This window comes from Cavia porcellus, unplaced genomic scaffold (genome assembly GCF_034190915.1).
Source record: "Cavia porcellus strain 051 isolate PalLab524CR breed Dunkin Hartley unplaced genomic scaffold, mCavPor4.1 scaffold_11, whole genome shotgun sequence".
Taxonomy (NCBI): domain Eukaryota; kingdom Metazoa; phylum Chordata; class Mammalia; order Rodentia; family Caviidae; genus Cavia; species Cavia porcellus.
In genome coordinates this window covers 69,428,683-69,448,140 of record NW_026947494.1, presented here as the reverse complement: position 1 = coordinate 69,448,140, position 19,458 = coordinate 69,428,683, and the positions used below count along the sequence as shown (strand labels likewise).

Sequence of the window (19,458 nt, the reverse complement as noted above, 5' to 3'; positions counted from 1 at the left end):
TAGGCAGGAATAATATGTCCACAAGCACAAAATTGGGAAAAGAACACAGTCATCTGTGTGACTGCAGTGGTTGGCTGTGACAAGAGCACAGAATGTAGCAGAGGAGCAGGACGCAGCCGGAAGTTGATTTGGGGCACAGGCTGACCCAGCTACACTGAGGCCTTTGGTTTTAAGTACGCCTGAGAGGGAACTCTGAGTAGATGGTACAAAACATTGGAAAGTTACATTTTAGAATGATATCAGCACTAAGATTCAGAGAGCACATTGAAGAAGAAGAAGTAATGCGTGAAGAAATCATTCATTACCAGAGAAACAGAGCTGGAGGAGATGGGGCACTAAGGATTCGGGGGGAAGCAGATCTTAGCCATCACTGTATGTGGCCAGTGAGGTTCAGAAGAAAACAAGACTTCATTCTAGGCTGGGTGGCTGGGTATCCCAGTGACATCAGCCCAGACGGGGAGGTGGAATGTTTGGCAGAGGGATTGGTAATTCTGACTTTCGGTATGTCCGATTGTGAGATAACAAGAGGAAACAACCGGTTTCAGGGGAAAATAAGTGCCAGGTTGTGTCGCATGGAGAAAGGAACCATAAGGACCACTAAAATTTATGGGAAGACATAGAGGGAAACTTGAGAAAGGACAAGTGAGGGAAGAATGGTCAGTGACAATTCAGAACAGTTATTCTCTCCACTACGGTTTTTTGAAAAATTTCAGATCTATAGAAAAGACAAAGGAATAGTACAATAAGCACTTGCAAAATTTTACCCAGAACAGCCATTGACTTTGGTTACATTTGTTTGAATCTGATTCTGCCTAAGTACTCTTGAAGGAAGAAAGAAAGGTAGCCATGAAGATTATTTAGTGAAGAGTTGCAGAGGCAGCCTGAGGTAGAAGGATGTTTAGTTTGTTTGCTGATAAGCAAGGAATCCACATGACTGGAGTGGAGAGAGAAAAGGAAGAATTACAGGATACAGGGTTAGAGAGGTGGTGATCCATGCCATTGAGGACCTGTAGGCCAGCATGAAGTCTTTAGATTTTCCTGAGAATGAGATGGGAAGGTACTGGAGATCTTTTCGATGTGACATGATCTGATTTACATTTTTAAAGGATCACTCACAACTATGTAACATACAAGGAGGACAAGGTGAGAAGCAGTGAAGAAACCAGGGAAAACTTCTAAGGTAGGAGAATGAGCTACCTCCGGATGTCACTTGAAGAAATGAAGAGTGAGCAGCTGTGTCACGTGCTCCTGCTAGGTCAGCTGAGAAGAGACAGGAGGTCATAGGAGTCACTTTGATGAGAGCCATTTTTGTGAAATATTAGCATGATTTGAGCAAATTCAAGAGTAACAGAAATGGTAAGGGCAGAAAATACTGTTTTCAGTTTTTCAAAGACCTCTGCAGGGGAGGAGGAGCAGGAGGAAGAGGTGTCAAATGCAGTAAATATTTGACAGTGCAGGGGGGAGGGTAGAAGATGTGTAGAGGGGAAGAACTGGTCAAGCAGGAGGCATATTTAGAAGTGGTGTGGGAGATGAATTTGAGTGAAATAGCTGTTTAAATTGCTTCCTAAGGCAAACTTCTAAATGACCGCATTAAAGAGTGTTGCTGCAAGGGTGCGCTGTGTTGGGGTGGGAGAAGGCAGTGGAGGATTTGCCTTGCCTGTCTTTCTTGGCTTCTCAGGCCCTTGGCACTCTAGTGTGATTATCTGTGCTCCACCTGCTGGCTCAGCTATGCTGTGAGGAATTTGGGCGCCTCCAGGCTTCCTTGTCCTTAGCTCCCAGAAATCCACGCTGCCTGCCCCTTGACCCTGCCCAAGGTCTCACAAGACCTTTTCTGGGTGAGACCTTCCTTGCCCAGTGGCTTTTGTGATTTCTTACGGTGCTGGGCCTTAGGCTGAATGACCTGCTTTTTTCTCTCTGTCTATCCTCTCCTGCACTTCTGTTTTATTTTTAATGGATCTAGAACTTACTTAAAAGGGTCACAGTATGAAGTATTATTACTCTGCGAATAGTAAACTATTTAATACATTTTATTTTATAACATCGTAGTGAACACATCAGAGACTAAAGTTACCTCATAGATGTTTGTTATCTGTGAGGTGAGATTACAGTACTGAATACTCTCAAAGCTTTCTTCTTTTAATTGGAAAAGTAAATCATATTTGGAAGATTTCATTTAAATTTGTAATTCTATTTTACTTAATACGACTTTCTAATGTAGGCTTTCAAATTTTTGTGTTTTTGTTTAATTTGAGAAATTTTCTAAATATTTTACTCTGAAATTATCTTTATTTCCCTCATCCCATCTTAATAAATGGTTGCTTCCTTACTTCATGTTTTTCAGATGTGCAAGGCTGAAAGTAGAGGCCCCCCCGAGGGTCTCCCAAGTTAGAGGAGGCTTTATAGATCAGCTCATGGAGCTTTATCTTAGATGAGGAATTTGAGGCATCTTGAGTTGATTGTCTGCTTAACTTGATTGTGATGGTCAAAAGCCAAACAGAATATTAAGTTTTCTAGCTTCATTCTATTGTTTTTTTAACAATTAATCTGAAAGGCACTGCCAGCGCATGAAGGAGTATCACCAAGGAGGAGCCTGACACTCTTTGTCTGAGGCTTATGTGTCTGGTGAGGTGGCTGCAGATCCCAGCAACCTCTGTGAGCAAGGCCTTGCCGGTATTAGGGCCATCTGGGCATGGCTGCTCGGAGGCCGCCCCCATCTGTGTTGGTTTGGCCCTTCCTGGTTGGAGGTAAATCCATCTGCATGATGTTTCCTGTTTGCCAGCTGTCCCTGGGGATGATCACAGGTATAAAAACCTGTGACCTTGTTCACCAAGTAATTTCTTTTTACATTTCTGAGTTTGTTATAGTAGAAACTAAAGAGAAAATCTTCAGTCTCTTGAATTAAAATTGATTAATGTGGATTAGATACTAGACGATTAACTCTTTAGAATTACAAAACTTACTAATATTTGCTAATATTAGTGAAAAATCTTCAGTCTTTTTGCTGATGTTCACATATAAATACTGCCAAAATATTACATAATTGTGAATAATTGTTTGTTCCTTCCTAAATTGTATTGTAAAAATATCAGAATGTAAGTATTTGTGTTTTATGAAGTGAAAGTATTTTATCAGAAGTCACCTGAAATAATATATTTTCAAAACATTGGTGAATTTTTATATAAACAAATCAATATAGAAACAAGTTACTGAAATACAACCCTTAAATTAATAATCTCTCTGTAGCATTTTCAGTGTTCAAGTATTTCCAAGTAGATGCACATGTCTGGGAACTTTGAAGGAGGCTTCGATGGACAGATTTCCCACCTGCAGTGAGGCTAAGCCACACAGCCTGAGTTTTAGCAGCTCAGTTCAGAAGGTGCTGCTGTTTTATAACCATATTTAAAACTGTTCCTCCTTTATTCCCTCAAACTGAATTCAAAGATATAATGGGCCCCATTACAGGTAAAAGGTCTGTGACTCAGCCATTGAGCTGCTCAAACTCTTGGCTGTTTTAATTGCCACCATTAAAGCTTTAGTACTTTTATCTCGTAAAAATAGATATCATTGATGTAAAATGTGTGCCTATTGAAGATACATACGTACCTCTGCCCTGGTAGTTAGCTAATCAGCCATTTGAGTCTGAAGTTAGTTAGGTTTTATGCAGATGGAACATGACATAGATCACAAATTTGTTCCGATTTAGTGACTTAATTAACAGGAAATTCAGTTGTAATAAGAACAATGCTTAGTTAGCGTATCTCCCATGAAGAACCTTATTTTTCTTTCTATTAAATGTTTAACTACATTTAATTTATGGAACAGTGGTGAATTTTTACCAAGCTATTTGTTGAATCAAAGAGAATAATTCCTCTGATTCTAACGCTGGTATTTCAGTGACTCAAGGGGTATACGTGAAACACTATTTTGTCCCTGTTTGATACATATGTTTGAATTTGAGTGTGGTAATTTTAGGTATGTACTTGTTCACAAAAATTAGGCCCTGCAAAGGGGAAAATGGCAAGGTGTGGAGAAAGCTCCAGGAACACAGAGGGGTTTAATACTAAAAGTGAAAAGCTAGGTTGTGGGGGCTTCTCCTTCAGGACGTTAGTTTTTCATTATTCACGTCATTGTGTACAAATGAAATGTCTGTAGAAGAGGAGGGCATCTCAGAAAAGTTTAACAATGTCCATTCATGTACATATTCATTTCTCTGTTGTGAAAATAGCAAATAATTGGCGAGGTTTTTCGTTAGGTTTTTTTGTTCTGTCACTCTGTAAAAGGGACTCAGATTCAAAACAGTTCTAAAACTAAAAACCTATCCACACAGAACATTTGTGAGCTAATATCCATAGCCAGGCTTTTCTTGCCCAGCTGTGTAGATTCAATTATAATAATTTTCTCAGTTGCATAACATTGTTGTGTGTTTATCACTGCGTTATTAGTCAGTGAATGAACCTCCCTCTTTTTGACCCTTCAGCAGTGTTTATAAAATACTTAATTGCTTTGGTGTCTTCTGTTTCATGTGTAATTCCAGCTGGGAGGATCATGAGGAGGACATAGGCCCCTTTACGTGTTAACCAACTGTTCTAATGTGCAGTAGAACTTTCTTTGAAAGTATTAAGAGGCTTTAACGTTGCTTATATGCAGCTACTTTGATTTTTTTAAATTTCAAATTGAGTTTTTTCCTTAATAATTGCACTGTAATAGTTTAAATGGTAGATAACTAGCTAACGTGTGCTGTAGCTTTTCAGAATACTGTGTGAAATTCACTGGATCTCCCCTGTCTGAGTGGCCCTACCTCTGTCCAGCTGACTGTTTCCCTCTTCTTTGGAGAGAAATTTTGGATGAGAACATGGGCTTTGCAGAGGGATTATCTGCTTTGACAAATTCTTTTTCTCTAATTTCTTAACTCCTCTGAGTGCCTCAGTTTCCCCACTTGCACACCAGGGACGATTTCATGAGATTGTTAAGAGGGTAGAACGTTACTTGACTGAGAAGTGCTGGAGTCCCCCACGAGCAGCACCGCTGCAAGGCAAAAGGAAGTCTTGCTGTGTTGTCAGTTTCCATGTGGAAACATAAGCATCTCACGAGGAAAGTGGGATCCTACATTAGAAAGAAAAAATCCTAAGCTCTCTCCTACCACCACTACCACTCTTAAAGCAAAAGGAAAAATAAGTTAAGATCTGTACTAATTTTAATTTATGTATTGCTGTGTGACACATTACCACAAATTTCATGGTTTATCATAACCTCTGTGTCTTCTCTCACAGTTTGGGCAGATTAAGGTTAGGAATGGTTCAGCTGAATATGCTACTTAGGGCCTCAGGAGGGAGCAATCATGTGTTCTCAAGACTGTTCTAATCTGGAACCTTGGCTGGGAAGAGATGTGCTTCTAGGTCCATTCCAGTTACGGACAGAATTCATTTCGCTTGTTGGATGACCAGGTTCCATTTTTGCTAGCTGTTGCCTGAGACCACCCTCCTGCCACGCTTTCTGCCCAGACTTCCTTCTGCACGGTGGCCACTGGCTTCTTTAAAGTCAAGACGGTGTTCTAGGCCTCTTACAAGCCTTCCCTGAGTGAACTGAGTATAATTGCCCCTTTGTGTAATAAAAACCGGTGATTTGGGAACCTTGATCAGGCTTGTGAAATTCTTTCACCTTTATATGTACACATGAGGGCAGATTCTCTTGGCTTGAAGTCGAACTTCTGGAGATAGTTAGGCCATCTTTAGGATGCTGTCTCCCACGAGTGTAAGTTTTTATAAGACTGATGTAGTCTATCATTAAGCATTTATTGCAAAGTAAATTTACTAGACTGTTTCTGCATACTGGATGACTTCCCTAAAGTGTGTGAATTAACTTCATCACTGAGCTTTTTGTAAATTGATTTTTCCCCTCTCTTCAAATATTATTCTACTCCCAATTCTGTATAAAACTCTGGGAATGTTCACTGCAAGAGTCACCTTTTGTCAGTTTTTGAGGGTTGAATTTTAATTCATAGAAATAGCAGAGTAAGTTACTGTTAAAAACAATAAAAACCTCAATATAAACTTGTTACAGTTTGCTTTTTTCAGAGCCAGTCACACTCAGTTCAGTTTAGTAACCTTGACTATCAGTGACAGCGTGTTACAGTAATGTGTACAGTAAAACTTTGTGTTGAATTAATTTCTTTTTCCTGTGTAAATTTGTCTTTAGTGTTTCTAAGTAAAATCACTATGTGAAACATTTACCCCAGAAACACCTATGTTTTGTATTTTACTGAGTTTGATCCCTAGGGGGCTGAGCCCTGGGTAGCTCAGCTGTGTATATCTCTGCCAAGTTCAAGCTTCCTGGTGCATCCTTGAGAGCCATAGAGGTCTTAGGGCTTATGAAGTGCACACATGAGATGGGAATTGCATCTGTAAGTTCTCACCAACGGCTATTAAGTGAGCCCTCAGAAGGGTAGCCCACATGCAAGGCCGTGAGGAAGAGGGGAGTGAGAGGTACTGCAGTGCACCTGTGAAGTACCCTAAACGCATTAGCAAGCATTGTTCAGTGGAATACAATGCTCAGTGATTTATTTCCCTAAAAAGTTTAGAAGTAAACAAAAGGGTTGGAAAGCATATTATATAAGATTCCACTTAGTGGGGTCATAGTAGTTTGGTTTGTTTACTGTAAGCCAGTGGCACATGATATGCACATTTGAAACCCTGCTTTTTTTCAGGGTGTTGCTCTTCGTGAGAAAGCGTGGACAGGGCTGCACCCCCATCCTCCCCTTGGGGCAGGAGATGCGAATGTTATTCTCCACACTGTGATTTGTGATGTGTTTGTCCCTGATTTACAGATGTGATTGTTTCTGTTGGCACCTCCGCGTTTCTTTTCCATCTTTGTTAGGTAAAAGAGGTTTTAGAGGAAGAGCAGGGTTTTCTTTGTTTGCTTGTTTGTTCTTTGAAAAGCCAGCAATATAAAAACACTATTCAAGTTTGATATAAACAGTTAAGCTGCTATTGTTTTTTTTTTTTTTTTACAAGAGTTTATGAAGTAACACAGACATACAAGAAGCATTTTAACATCGGTTCACCTCTAGCACTAGAGGCACTGTTTCAAGTTTGTGGTCCCTAAGTGAAAACCTGTAATTTTATGTGGTGATTTTCATAAAAAGTAAAAATTGTGTAAGGAAGTTGGAGAAAAAGAATTGGCTTAGAATCCATGACATATAGTACACTGGGTAAAAATTCATATAAGCAGTTCTTTATAGTAGTTGGTGTGGGGAGATTTCTCAAGGCACAGCAGGGAGTGCGTTATGTTTTTTTGGTTTTTAGGGACTTGGAACAGTCTTAGGACAAGGCAGATCTCAACATCGACTGGGTTGAATTTACTTCTACCTGTCAAGCAGAAAGATTTTGAGACACTTAGCAGATAATTTTAGCAGTAATGCCCAATATGATTGTCAATTTTTTCTTAAATTTTTTATTTTTGGGTAAAAAGTTAGTGATGTTTTACAACTTTACTTAGGTTTTGCTTTTGTGAAGGGAAAAAATTCTTGATTTGTATTGTGAATTGGGATGAATTAATGTTTTACGACTAAAGCCTTTGTGGTTTTGAAAAAGACAGCAAACTACTTGGATGTGTGGGAGCAGTCACATTTGGAGTGCTCATAGCCACTGCTTTGGCTGTGGGTCTCCATAGGTGGTAGGGTGCCTGATGAATTTCCAAGCTTCTTGGGAAGGCTGAGTAATGTGCATGAGTTTCATGCTACATCTGGGTCATTCTCCAGCTGGATAAGTTAAAGCCTGAGCTTCCTTCTTCATCAAAACAGCAGTAATAGAGGCCAGAGATATAGCTCAGTGGCATAGTGCCTGTCTATCAAATGCGAGGTCATCAGTTTGATTCCCAGTACCAAAAATCCAAAACAAATACACAAGCTCCAGCAATAACACCTAGTGCGTGAATCTTAAGAGGACTATTGGAAAAACTTAAGAGGTCTATAAAATGCTCAGGAGTGTTAATGGCATGCAAAAATAACTGTACCAAAAAAGGTTTAAAAAAAGAAACTCACTCTACAGAGGCATGGCGTTAGGACTTCCTAACATCCTGGTTGTGTCTCTCCCCGGCATGAGGGTGAGTCCTTAGCACCCTGTTCCCATTTCTCTGAGGACACCTGGCCAGGGTAGCATTGCTGAGGCGGTAGCATAGGCTCAGGGCTTGTGGAACTGCCCCTTCCCCGCTGCACCCCGGAGCTGTGAGACAGTATTCAGCCCCCTGGGTGCAACCTGCTGAGAGCCACACAAGTGCAGAAGGCTCAGGAAAGGGGAGATGGTGAGAAGGGCAGCTGCAGGTAAGGCAGAAAGTGAAGAAACTGGACGCACACACGCTCCGCCACTGTGTGGGACCCTGCCTTCTCCAGTTAGAATTGCGCAGGTATCAGGAGGCTTTGCTTAGCTCAGTCATTTTATTGCTGTATTTTCCAGTTAAACTGACTCAAGAAGCACATCATAGTATTTCGCACATTGAGAATGCTGTTTGGCAGTTCCTGTGGTGTGTTCCACTCCTAAAAACACTAGCAGGAAACCCAAAGTTCAAAAATACCTTTTAAAATTAGGTATTTTAGCAGTGATTTAAAAAATAGTTCAAAATTAATGAATCTAAAGTATATGAGATAAATTATTAAATTGCAAAATTTATTTTGTTTAGCTTGGTAATTTTCTTCAGTGTGTCTATATTACTACAAAAATTGGACTCTTCTTCTTTGTATGGCTTTACTAATCTTCCTGTTTTATTCCTATCAGTGATACAAATTGAGTACAAAAGAAACTTCCAATTCAGTGAGCTGTTTCAGTTATTTTTATATTAAACTATATTTGTTCAGTTATATGCTGTTTTCTAAAGCTTTTTATAACCACTGTTTACACACACACACACACACACACACACCCTAAATCAGGTGACAGATTTGCCCTGCTTTAGACTGTAGCAGCCAAGGGTATTTTGAAGAACATTTTTATTCAAGATAATATGGTTTAATATCTCTAGGACAGGCATAATATGTACTATATGCTAAATATCCCTTATTCAAAATTTTTAGCATCAGAAGTGCTTAGGGTTTCTGATTTTTTTTTTCAGATAGTGAGTATTTGCATATACATAATAAGATATCTTGGAAGAGAGAATCCAAGTCTAAACACAGAATTCATTTTTGTCATATGTATCATATATTATGCATATAGTCTGAAAGTGATTTTATTTAAGTAAAATTTTATATGAAACAAGGTTTCATAATCTCACATTTCCCACCTGTTCTGTCCTGTTGGCCCTCAGGAAGCTTCTGCTTTTGGAGCATTGCGGAGTTCAGATCCGTGTATTAAGAATGCTCAACTTGTGTCTTTATCAGCCCCCTCCTGCTAATCTCGTGAGAGTATCAGAGCTTGGAAAATCCTATAGTAAACCGGCAAACTTGGCTGATCAGAATTCTGTGAACCTGTGAGACCTGAGCCCTGTTTTCATGGGACACCTTTGAATACCCTTAACTTATATTTTTGCCTTCTCAGTTAGCTTATATGACCAAGAAGCCTAGCAGTGTTCATTTATGTTTTATGCTTATAAGTGTATCCAGTCAACGAATAATTTTTCCTGGAAATGGTTTAAAAAGTATCAAGTAAAATTAACACTGAAAGGTTTGAACTTGAGGCTTTAACTCTGTTTATACTAACTTTCGTCAAACAAAATATTCCAGTTATTTCACTTAATAATACTTCAGTGCTTATATTTTATAACAGAAGACCAAGTTAAGAATTATTAAAGAATTATTTCATTTGACATTCAAACACATATCTGCTCATCTTGATTTCCTACTCCATGAAGTAGGTTTAAAAACTGGTCCAGGTATGGTGGTACAAGCCTGTAGTCCCAGCTACTTCAGGCCCCCCCTAGGCAACTTAGCTAGACCCTGTTGCAAAACAGAAATAAAAAGAAGGATCGGGAATGTAGCTTAGTAATAGAGCATTTGCCTGCATGTGTGAGGCCCCAGGTTTAGTGCCCCCCCATTAAAGCCACTTGTTTATAATGTATTTTTATGCCTCTAGCCACACAGTCTTAGCATGATTCATGGTTCAGGCCGGTTCCATTGAGGAACAGATTCCTGGCCAGCGCCTGTTTCTCTTCTGTCCCAACTGTGCTGACTTCTTTTAGGAAACTTGATTGGTTTCAGTCTAGATTAGGTGCTTTGCACACCTTCCTTTCCCATTTCCCAAGTGGCTTCCCTGTTCAGTTATATTCTTAAGTATTTGCTGAATTAATAACAGAATTGGGCATCAGATTCTGAATATATTTTCTTTTTATTGGTGTCATTAATAGTCTCAGCAGCACTTACTGAACCTCTGCTAAATGCTGTTTGAATCATTGTGCACTCTTGGTTGAAGATTGAGCTTCTGTTTTCATACCAGAATTCCATATTACAAGAACGTAGAGGGACCAAGAACGTGGAGAGAGCTGGCAAAAAACAAGTGAAGGATATCGGTGATAGAAATGTGTCTCCAGAGCCACTTTAAAAATACCAAATAGTCCATTTCAGCCCTGTGTGGCTAATTAGTGTTTTTATTTTTATAAACCGTTTAAATCATACTCAGTGGGTCTCTGTTTCTTGGGTCTGTGATGACTGGTCCCCTCTTTACCGAGATCTGACTTTCTCCTTAGTGCTCACGTGCCTCTCTTCACCATCTTCCTCCAGCCCAGTCTGCGTGCAGCTACACACTTCCAGAAGTTTCACCTCTCTAGTTCGGTTAATTGGTAGTTGTCTCTCTTTTTGTAAAGCATTGTTTTGATTTTTAGACTTGTTTGTATATAAACAAATCCACATAAGGTTGTCATAAATGTTTATCCATAGATGTCTTTATTAAACAATGTCACTCTGCAAAGTTTGTCCGTGTTTGTTGGAAACGTTGCACAGTTAGTAGTACAGAGATGGTTAGTATCGCTTGACATTGGTAACAGCAGATTGAGACCTCAGAACGTAATTAAGGCAAAAATAATAAGTGAGTTAGTTTTCAAAACCAGAAAATACTGATCAGTTGTGGAAGAAAAGCACAATGGAGGCAGATAAAAAGTTCTTTGACAGTTTTTCATTTTTTCTTTGGTCCTTCTGAGCATTCTGGGTTTCTTAAAAAGTAGGAGGATTGTCTTCCTGCCTCAGTTCTTCTTTGGTTAGACTTGCACCCTGTTTAATCTGTGCTTTATATAACTTATTTTCATGTTTTCTAATTTATATTCTGTGAAAGTGGAATAAGAGACAAAAACAATTCTCTTTTGCCCGTTGTGGTAATTGTTTAAAAAAAAAATACTCTGTAAGGTCATTTTTATGTATTTTAGTATCAGGCATGCTAAGTTTCAAAAGTTCATGGCACTGTCCTTGTATATCCCATAATATTCCAAAATGCATACAAAATTATGATAGAAAATAATGTCATACAGAGAAAATGATATAGATGTATTTAAAATACCTTTGGTATCTAATATTCTGTTTGTTCTAGTAAATAGGAGGTTTAGGAATGCCCTGTATAGTAATATCAGACGGTAACAGCATTGATTACCTGTCAGGCAGTGCGAATTGATGGGAAGATGTCTGATGTAAAATTAAATAGCGTTAGGGAAGCCTGTACCATGCATCTGCTGTGTGTGTGGGGTGGGTACAGGCGCCTGGGCTGTGGGACTTTGTCAGGGTATTACTGGGAGCGCCAGGTTTTCCCCCACATGATTAAGGCAGGCCATCTGTTCTTTGTTAAATGTTTACAAAAACAGCTTTTCTCTAAAAGATTTAAGGAGTTGTGGGTCTAGTAAACACTATAATATTTCCGAACACCTTTTTCACCCTATTTCAGATAGTATCAAAACATAATTCTGCTGCATATAAAGTAAGGTTAATACATTTTTTGTATTTAATGTTTACTTTTTTCCTCCTTATGGAAGATTAATTTTTTATGGAGTTACTAATTTTATTGTGTCATTTATTTCTAAAAAAAGCACCTCAGATGATTTGTATGCTACAGTCTATACATTTTCAGTCTTTTCTATTTCATAAATGTGTGGCAGGTACTGTCTCACTAGAAACCCATATAGTCTGCTACTGGAGTTGATGCTTACACCTGATATTAATCCACCATTCTGAGTTTGGTCATTGTTTAGACTTACTCTTTCCTTCTTTTTTTTCAGAAACAATTCTGCCTCTCATTAGGTGAAAAATAGCTTCTACCAAATAAGTCTGATTTCTGTGTCCCTTGCAAAAAAAGATGTGTTGTTTCCTTAATTACACTAGGAAATAGTAATGTAATTAATTAGACTTACGCTGTTTATTTAAATGAATGGACACTTCCGAGTGTTTAATGAAGGGTAGCTCTTCAGTATTTGCTTAGCTGTGTTACCTGGTCCTTCAGCTCAGTGCACTTCTTCAAAGTTTGGCCTTATTTCTTTCTCTTCCAGTGTATCCTGCTTGTCAGGGCCATTTCTTCGCAGCTATGCCCAAGAAAGGGCAATATGTTTTTTCAGACTTTAATACCATAAAATTTGGCAGCTTACTTTGGGAAACCATTCAACCCAAAATTTTCGCTTCACAATCCAAATGAGTGAAGTGATCTCTTCAGATGATAGTTAGTGGTGGGGCCCAGTCTAGAACTTTAATCTCTTAGAGGTCTGGATTCTTTCTTATCTGCCAGTTCAGCTAGGGAACTGGATGTGGGGTTCTTCAGCTTTTAATGGGAAAATATGAATGGTATACGTACCATTTTGTTTTGTTTTGTCATCACTTTGTAAATTGAGTGAAACCTGAGAGCCTTCCCAGTAAGAGAGCTGTGCATATGATTTCAGGATGCATGGCAGCATTTCATGAAAAGAACACTGGGTTTAGGATGCCGAGATCTGAATCTCAGCTCTGTTTCTTCTGTGGCCTTGGATGCCCATATTACCTCCTTGAATTCTTCCTTTCTGAAAGATACGGATGTTTTCACATTTTTGTTTCAAATTCAGGTGAACTACCAGATAGGTGCCAGTAAATACTAGTGTTTGGATCTAATTTATGTTAACTGTACTTCCATGTTTGATTTTAGGATTTTAACCTTCCTTCATTACCCTTGGTGAATCTTGCTGTATACTACATCAGTCTCAAGTCATGGCCCCTCCTGCCTACCCTGATTTTGGAGGTTGTGTCATATACTGCTGCTCTGTTGGTCTCAGTTCTGTCGCTCTCCATGTGTATCTCCTTGGGAAAGTTACTTGAGGTTAGAGTGTTCTTATCCACAACTGTAAAATTAGATGGATCACCATATTTTAGCATGTAGGGCTGGGTTAGGGATTCAGTGATGTCCTAGGGATGAACACATGCCTGGCCACATAGTAATAATATTGCTTACTTTCAGTTATCATGTGCCAGGAGAAGCATATGAAAAGGCAGAAAATTAGTGAAACTTTGAGGTATTTCATTGAAATTAGACGTTTTAGATATCATAGTTTATCACATGGATGGTAATATAGCCCTGCCCTGGCTTGAAGCACGAGCTGGCGGCTGTTGTATACCTGAGTCACTCATTCTGATCTCAGTGGACAGCTCAACATTCTATCCCAGTTGTCAGTAGTGTTTTCTGTTACTCTAAAGATAGTTTTTAGGTATGTCCCTAGTAAATGCTAAGAATCTCCTGCAAGGCATATCAAATTAACTGAGTTCTCTTTTCCTCTGTGAAATTTCAAAATACAAAGCTTTAAGGAGAAAAATTATTGTACACTTTCCTTATCAGTACAAGAAGTTTAATAAATTCAAAAGAAGCTTATATAAGTGACTTTAATGTGATGTTTTAATTAATGTCAGTTAAACAAGAAATGCCTTATACTGTTCAGTATTTATGTGTTGGATTATAATGGATGTCAAATTTCATAGTAGCAGAATCTTGGACTCTTCAGTATACTTGTTCTTTTTTTAAATGGCCAAATTATGTACCTTTTATCTGAGATCCTGTTACCACATGGGAAAGAAAACTAACACTCTTGTAGATTGTTTTGCTGTTTTTCATTCTTACTATTTGTGCTTTTAAGAAATGGACAGTCTTTAGCTGAGTGGTAGTTTTTTTCCTTCCTGCACTGAATTGTTTTCCGTATTACTAAATAGACATTTTTTAGTTAAAAACTTTGGTCATAAGGAGACATTTTTGAGGGGGAGGGTGGGAGAACATATTAGATGCCAATAATGTAGCTGGTAAAATATTGAATTAAGTTTCAGAAACATCAGTCATTAGCGTTCAGTTTCTTCCTCACCATGAAGAATGATAAACTAATTTCAGTTCCTATTTGTGTCTCTTAGCATTCTCCATCGGAGCCCTTTCTAGAGAAACCAGTGCCGGATATGACTCAGGTTAGTGGGCCGAATGCTCAGCTAGTGAAGAGCGATGATTACCTGCCATCCATAGAACAACAGCCTCAGCAGAAGAAGAAGAAAAAGAAAAACAACCATATTGCTGCAGAGGATCCTAGTAAAAACTTTGGTAAAGATGACTTCTCTGGTGGGGTTGATAACCAAGAACTAAATAGGAACTCACTGGATGGGTCCCAAGAAGAAAAAAAGAAAAAGAAAAGGCCGAAGGTTAAAAAAGATCCGAAGGAACCGAAAGAACCTAAGGAAAAAAAAGAGCCCAAGGAACCCAAGACCCCGAAAGCCCCTAAGATTCCCAAAGAGCCAAAGGAAAAGAAAGCTAAAACTACCACGCCAAAACCCAAATCCAGCAAAAAGTCAAGGTAGGCCGGGGGCAGAAACAGCCAGTGTGCAGCTGTGGGAGCACAGGCGGGAGCCCCAGCGTTGCTGGGTGGGTGGGGCTGCTTGTTTCCAGGATCCCTAGGAGCAGGTTTCTATAACAGCATACTAAAAGGTGAAGGTTTTAGCATGCTGGAATTTAGGACTCAGTTATTATTAAACTTTCACTTAGAGACCTTACTAGGTAAAAATTATTTAAAAATCAGCTTTTTCTTTTTTTGTGAAAGTCTGTCATTTGACGAATGGAACCAAATTAGCAACACAATTATTTGTAGGCATAGACCAACAACCTCATCTCCAGTGATTTGTAGAACTGAGTAGGAAGGATTATAGAAGAAAGCAAGGTCACTGTGTATTAGTAAGCATCTCAGCTCAGATTCCCCAAATTTGAAACAGGAGAATTAATTTTCTGCTGTTGATGGAGTAAACTTCCCGAGGTAGGCCGAAGTCCTAGTGGAAGGAGTGGTAGAACTCAGACACCGCTCACCCGTTGGATAGCTCTTCGAACATAGCATGGATTTCAGGTTCTAGGAAGGAGCCTTCTTCCCTCTCTGCTCCCCCACCTACTCTCTGACCCCCCAGAAGGCATATTTATTCAGTAAGAAAAGCTGAGAGGAGAAGACATTGAAGGCTAATTTTTTTCATTTGTACTGAACATTTCTAACAACTGTTCTGAACCAGTTCCAAACATCTGAATCTATTTTTCAGAATATGGCTCATGTTAGAAAATATAGTTTCCAGATGGAAGTATAGTCAGACTTGGTTAATCTGAGTCTGTTTGCAAACTACATTAGAAAACAAGCTCCAGCCCCTGCCCCACGAGCCTGAGTAAACACATGCATGCACACGCTCAGTTCTGCACTCGCTGGCTCATGGACCTCTCATTTGTTGACACATTTCTGAGTGTGTGTGGAGATAGTGAATGTAGAAGAGAGACTGAATCTGCGATGAGAAAGATGTTACTGTCAAGTGAAAGAACGAACTTGAATTTTCAGCTTTTTACCTAAACTTATCTAAATAACCCAGTAATTATTTTGTGATGTATTGAAAGTCAGAATCATAATCCTTTAAGATCTTTCCATTAAAACCTTTTGTGATGCTCAAATAACTGAATTATATTTAGTAACTCCAACTTACTGATAACGTAATATTTGATTTACTTCTGAGGGTTCTTTGCCTCAGTCTCAATTTAGAACTATCAGTGATTCCTCCTCACAAACATTTTTTAAAACTCACCCATTACAAAATCTGTTTCATTTATTTAAGAGATAAGTACTTACTATTTTCAGGTACTATTTTATGCTTTGAGGATGTAATAAGGGCAAGGATAATATACCTATAAATTTTTGGTTTGACTTTATGAGATTTTTAAAATATGTGGTTGCTTAAATCTCAGTAGTATGCTTTTGGTAAGAAGAAATGTGCTTCTTTCTCCCAAGAAGAAAGAAATAAAAGCAAATTTTTAAAAATGAACTGTTTTTCTTAAAATGTACAAGTACGTGTTTTAAAGAAGCTTTTGAGGTAGAAGGATTACTGTAAGTTCGAGGTCAGCTGGGCTATGTAGTGCATTCAAAGCCAGACTGAATTACTTAGAGAGACCCTGTCTCAAAAAAACAAGAAAAACAGGTTTCTAAAGTTTGAAAGTACATCATCAATATTAATTTTAGCATCAAGATGTTTGGTTTCAGTGTTCACCTTAATTTTTTTAAGTTTTCATCTAATGATAAAAATTAATGAAAGAAAGCCACAGTATCTGAATATTGTCATAAATTTCCAAGTTCAAACTCTGAATCTATATCAGACTGACCCTATCTTTTAAGACACTTTGTTTTAATTTTAACAGTATGCTACCTCCTATAGAGTACTTTGGAGCAGATATTGAAAAGTATGTCTAATAATGGAAATTGTGAATATTTCCCTAATGATTGAAAGGAGTTGTTAGGACCCTGGGCACTCCATACCTTTGTATGATGAATGCCCTATGTGACTCTGAGACATACTCAGGGGAGCCTTTGAGTGAGCCATCAGTTGTCATCCTGAAGCGTTAGTCAGATCTGTGCTGTGTGCTGGGCGTTGCTGAATCTGCAGAGGGACTTTGTGCTAGAGTCACTCATTTGATAGAGAGAAGAGGGTATATTTTCTCCCAGAAAGAGAGTCTGGTGCTTTTTCTGTGTTGCTTTTGGCTAGTGGTCTCAGGCAGTGTGTGCTGTCTGTGACAGTTTCTACCCCAAATGGTAGGAAAATAACTGAATGTGAACACTTGTGATGAGTCTAGAGATACACAAGAGAAGAGGGAATGGTGTATCCTCTGGGACTTAGGAGCCATGTTTGAGAGCACAAGAGTGTTGGTGACATCTCAGTGGGCCCTGGTAACATCGTCACCTAGGTGGTCTCTTGTGGATTTTAAAATGAAGTGTGGCAAGTACACTCCTGAGAGGCTTTCGTCTTGTTCATGGTTTTTTAAGGTTAGTTGTGCAAAGATGGTAAGTGGGTTGAGATTTTAGTGAATTTATAAACTGAACCATTATCTTAGCAAAACACATTGTTTCTCTTGGTCATATGAACTGAGTATGTCAAGTTGTAGATTCCTTGTTCTGCTGTGTCTACATGGAAATAGCATCCCTGATCAAGAATAACGAGAATGCATACAACTCCATGTAAATTCTGAATAGCTTAGCAGAATAATTATGTAAATTGAATATGCAGCGAGGAAGGTAATAGGGGGTTTGGGTTATGTTAGTGCTGGAGTTGAATTGCCATAGCAGTTTGCTTTTAACCACTGGAATACAACAGTGGCAATTTTGTTTGCAAGATGTTATGCAATACCAGTTATTTCCATCCTTGAATACGTTAACTTGATGAATTTGTTTATACAGAAAATAATTTTCCTACAGAAAGCTGAAACAGAGGGAATAGACAGAAAGAAATGAAAAATTTAGCCTAGAACTACTCCTGTCTGTCTTCTGCAGCCCAGGAACCATATCATTGCTGTGATTCTTCAAACAAATGTGCTTCCTTTGAGTGGGCGGTGGAGAAGAGGCCTGCTGGGGCTCTGGCTCACTGCATTGTGTCACTGGCGTGTGTGTGTGTGTCTGTGTCATTTGCACACCCTGCGTAATAAAGGATGTGAGGAGGGTAGTGGTTGTCAGAGGGCTGGTTTTCTTCACCTGCCTTTATGGTAACCTCATTCCCTGTTCTCCCACCTTATTCTGTAAAGTGACAGAAGCTTGCATTTGTGGCATCCCCAGACATCTGGACTTTCTGACAACCAAAATATAATTACCATACATCTGTCTTTCCTATGCAGGTGATTCTAAAAGATTCTGCTCAGAAATGGTTATATTGAATGATAATGAAACAGAAAAAATTATTTTAGCATCTCAGAAAAAGATATTGAAAATCTTAATGATGAGACAGACAAATGGGTCACACTCCACTTTTTGAGTAGAATTCTGTCTTTTTCCCTTCCCTTTTAACTTTAAATACATTTTTTCCGTCCTGTTTTTAGTACTCTTTCCAGGAGTCCTTATCACTTTCAGATATTGGCTGTTAACAGTGAAATAAAAGCAAAGGTATTTATGGGCTAGGGAGGGTGCCGTTTTGCACATAGAAGGGCTCATGGAGCTGAAATGTGAAGGTTGCCGCCTTCGTCTCAGTGGTTTTCTGTGTTACATGTGTCAGCCCTGTGAAATGAGAGAGGTTGGGAGGAAGTACTTCCTACGGATCACTCTTGAGGGATTTAGTGGTCCATTTAGCTATATAAAGATTCTCTCAGTATACAGAAAGAAAGGAAGTTGGCCGAAGATTGTGCCTTAACTACTGAAGACCAAGTTAAATGAAGCAGTGATGCTTGCTGCTCATGCAGTTTCTAGGCACACATTTTGTTCCTTGCTTTATTCCCTACCCCGATGTTAAATTTAGCAGAAAACTAAAATGTTATTTTTCAGCTGAATGAAGATACATTTTATTTTAAATCCAAAAATAAACGTACCATAGTATTTTTAAAAGCCACGCAAAGCACCAAAAATATGTAACCTGTGCTTTTTGCAAGTCTCTGTAACCAGCACTAGCAGTAATAGTTGATATTTATATAGCAGCTTTTTTTTGAGAAACTGGCTTTCAGGTGCCATTTTTTTCAATAATGGTCTAAAAGAGCAGTAGAATTTACTCAGGAAGTATTTATATTCAGTCAGCAACCCCAACAATGGTATGTTTTCATAAACTACCACATACTTTCTTGTGTATATAAAACTTCTCAATACAGATTAGACACACAGGCAGTTTTAAACTAAATTTGGTAATAAACAAATAAAAAACCCCAGATAATCACACATCCTCCCATCAGGTACATAAGTAGTAAAATACATTGAATCTATGTTTTCCTTTTATGTCTTTCTTTTACTCGCATGTGATGATACAGTCATAGCCTTAGCCATTGGACAGTTGGAATGGCAGGTAACTGGATGTTTGGACAACCATGTGGCCAGATTTATAGCCATCTTAGCCTTTTCAGGGTTTGATATGGAGCAGGGAAAAAAACAAGAGTACCTGCTGTGTCTGGTTGTGCTAAGTCCAAGTACCTGGTTAGGGATGGACTAGGTACCGCTCGTCCTGCTTCCTCAGAGTTTCTTCTCTTTATTTAGAAAGGGATCATAGCTTTGTTGAAATCCCCTGTCCTTCCCACCATGATTCCA

General features: G+C 38.8%; 1 protein-coding gene across 4 annotated transcripts in view; it reads left to right on the top strand.

Annotated features, from left to right (window-relative positions):
- Positions 1 to 19,458, top strand: part of Chd7 (chromodomain helicase DNA binding protein 7) — a 182,449-nt gene that overhangs the window by 82,736 nt on the left and 80,255 nt on the right. For 3 of the 4 annotated variants that reach the window (XM_063258454.1, XM_063258452.1, XM_063258453.1), the window contains exon 3: positions 14,318 to 14,748. In XM_063258454.1, the coding sequence (XP_063114524.1) occupies positions 14,318 to 14,748 (431 nt within the window). Of the gene's footprint in view, positions 1 to 10; positions 1,181 to 14,317; positions 14,749 to 19,458 lie in introns of those variants that run through there. The other variant, XM_063258455.1, reaches the window with a different exon arrangement.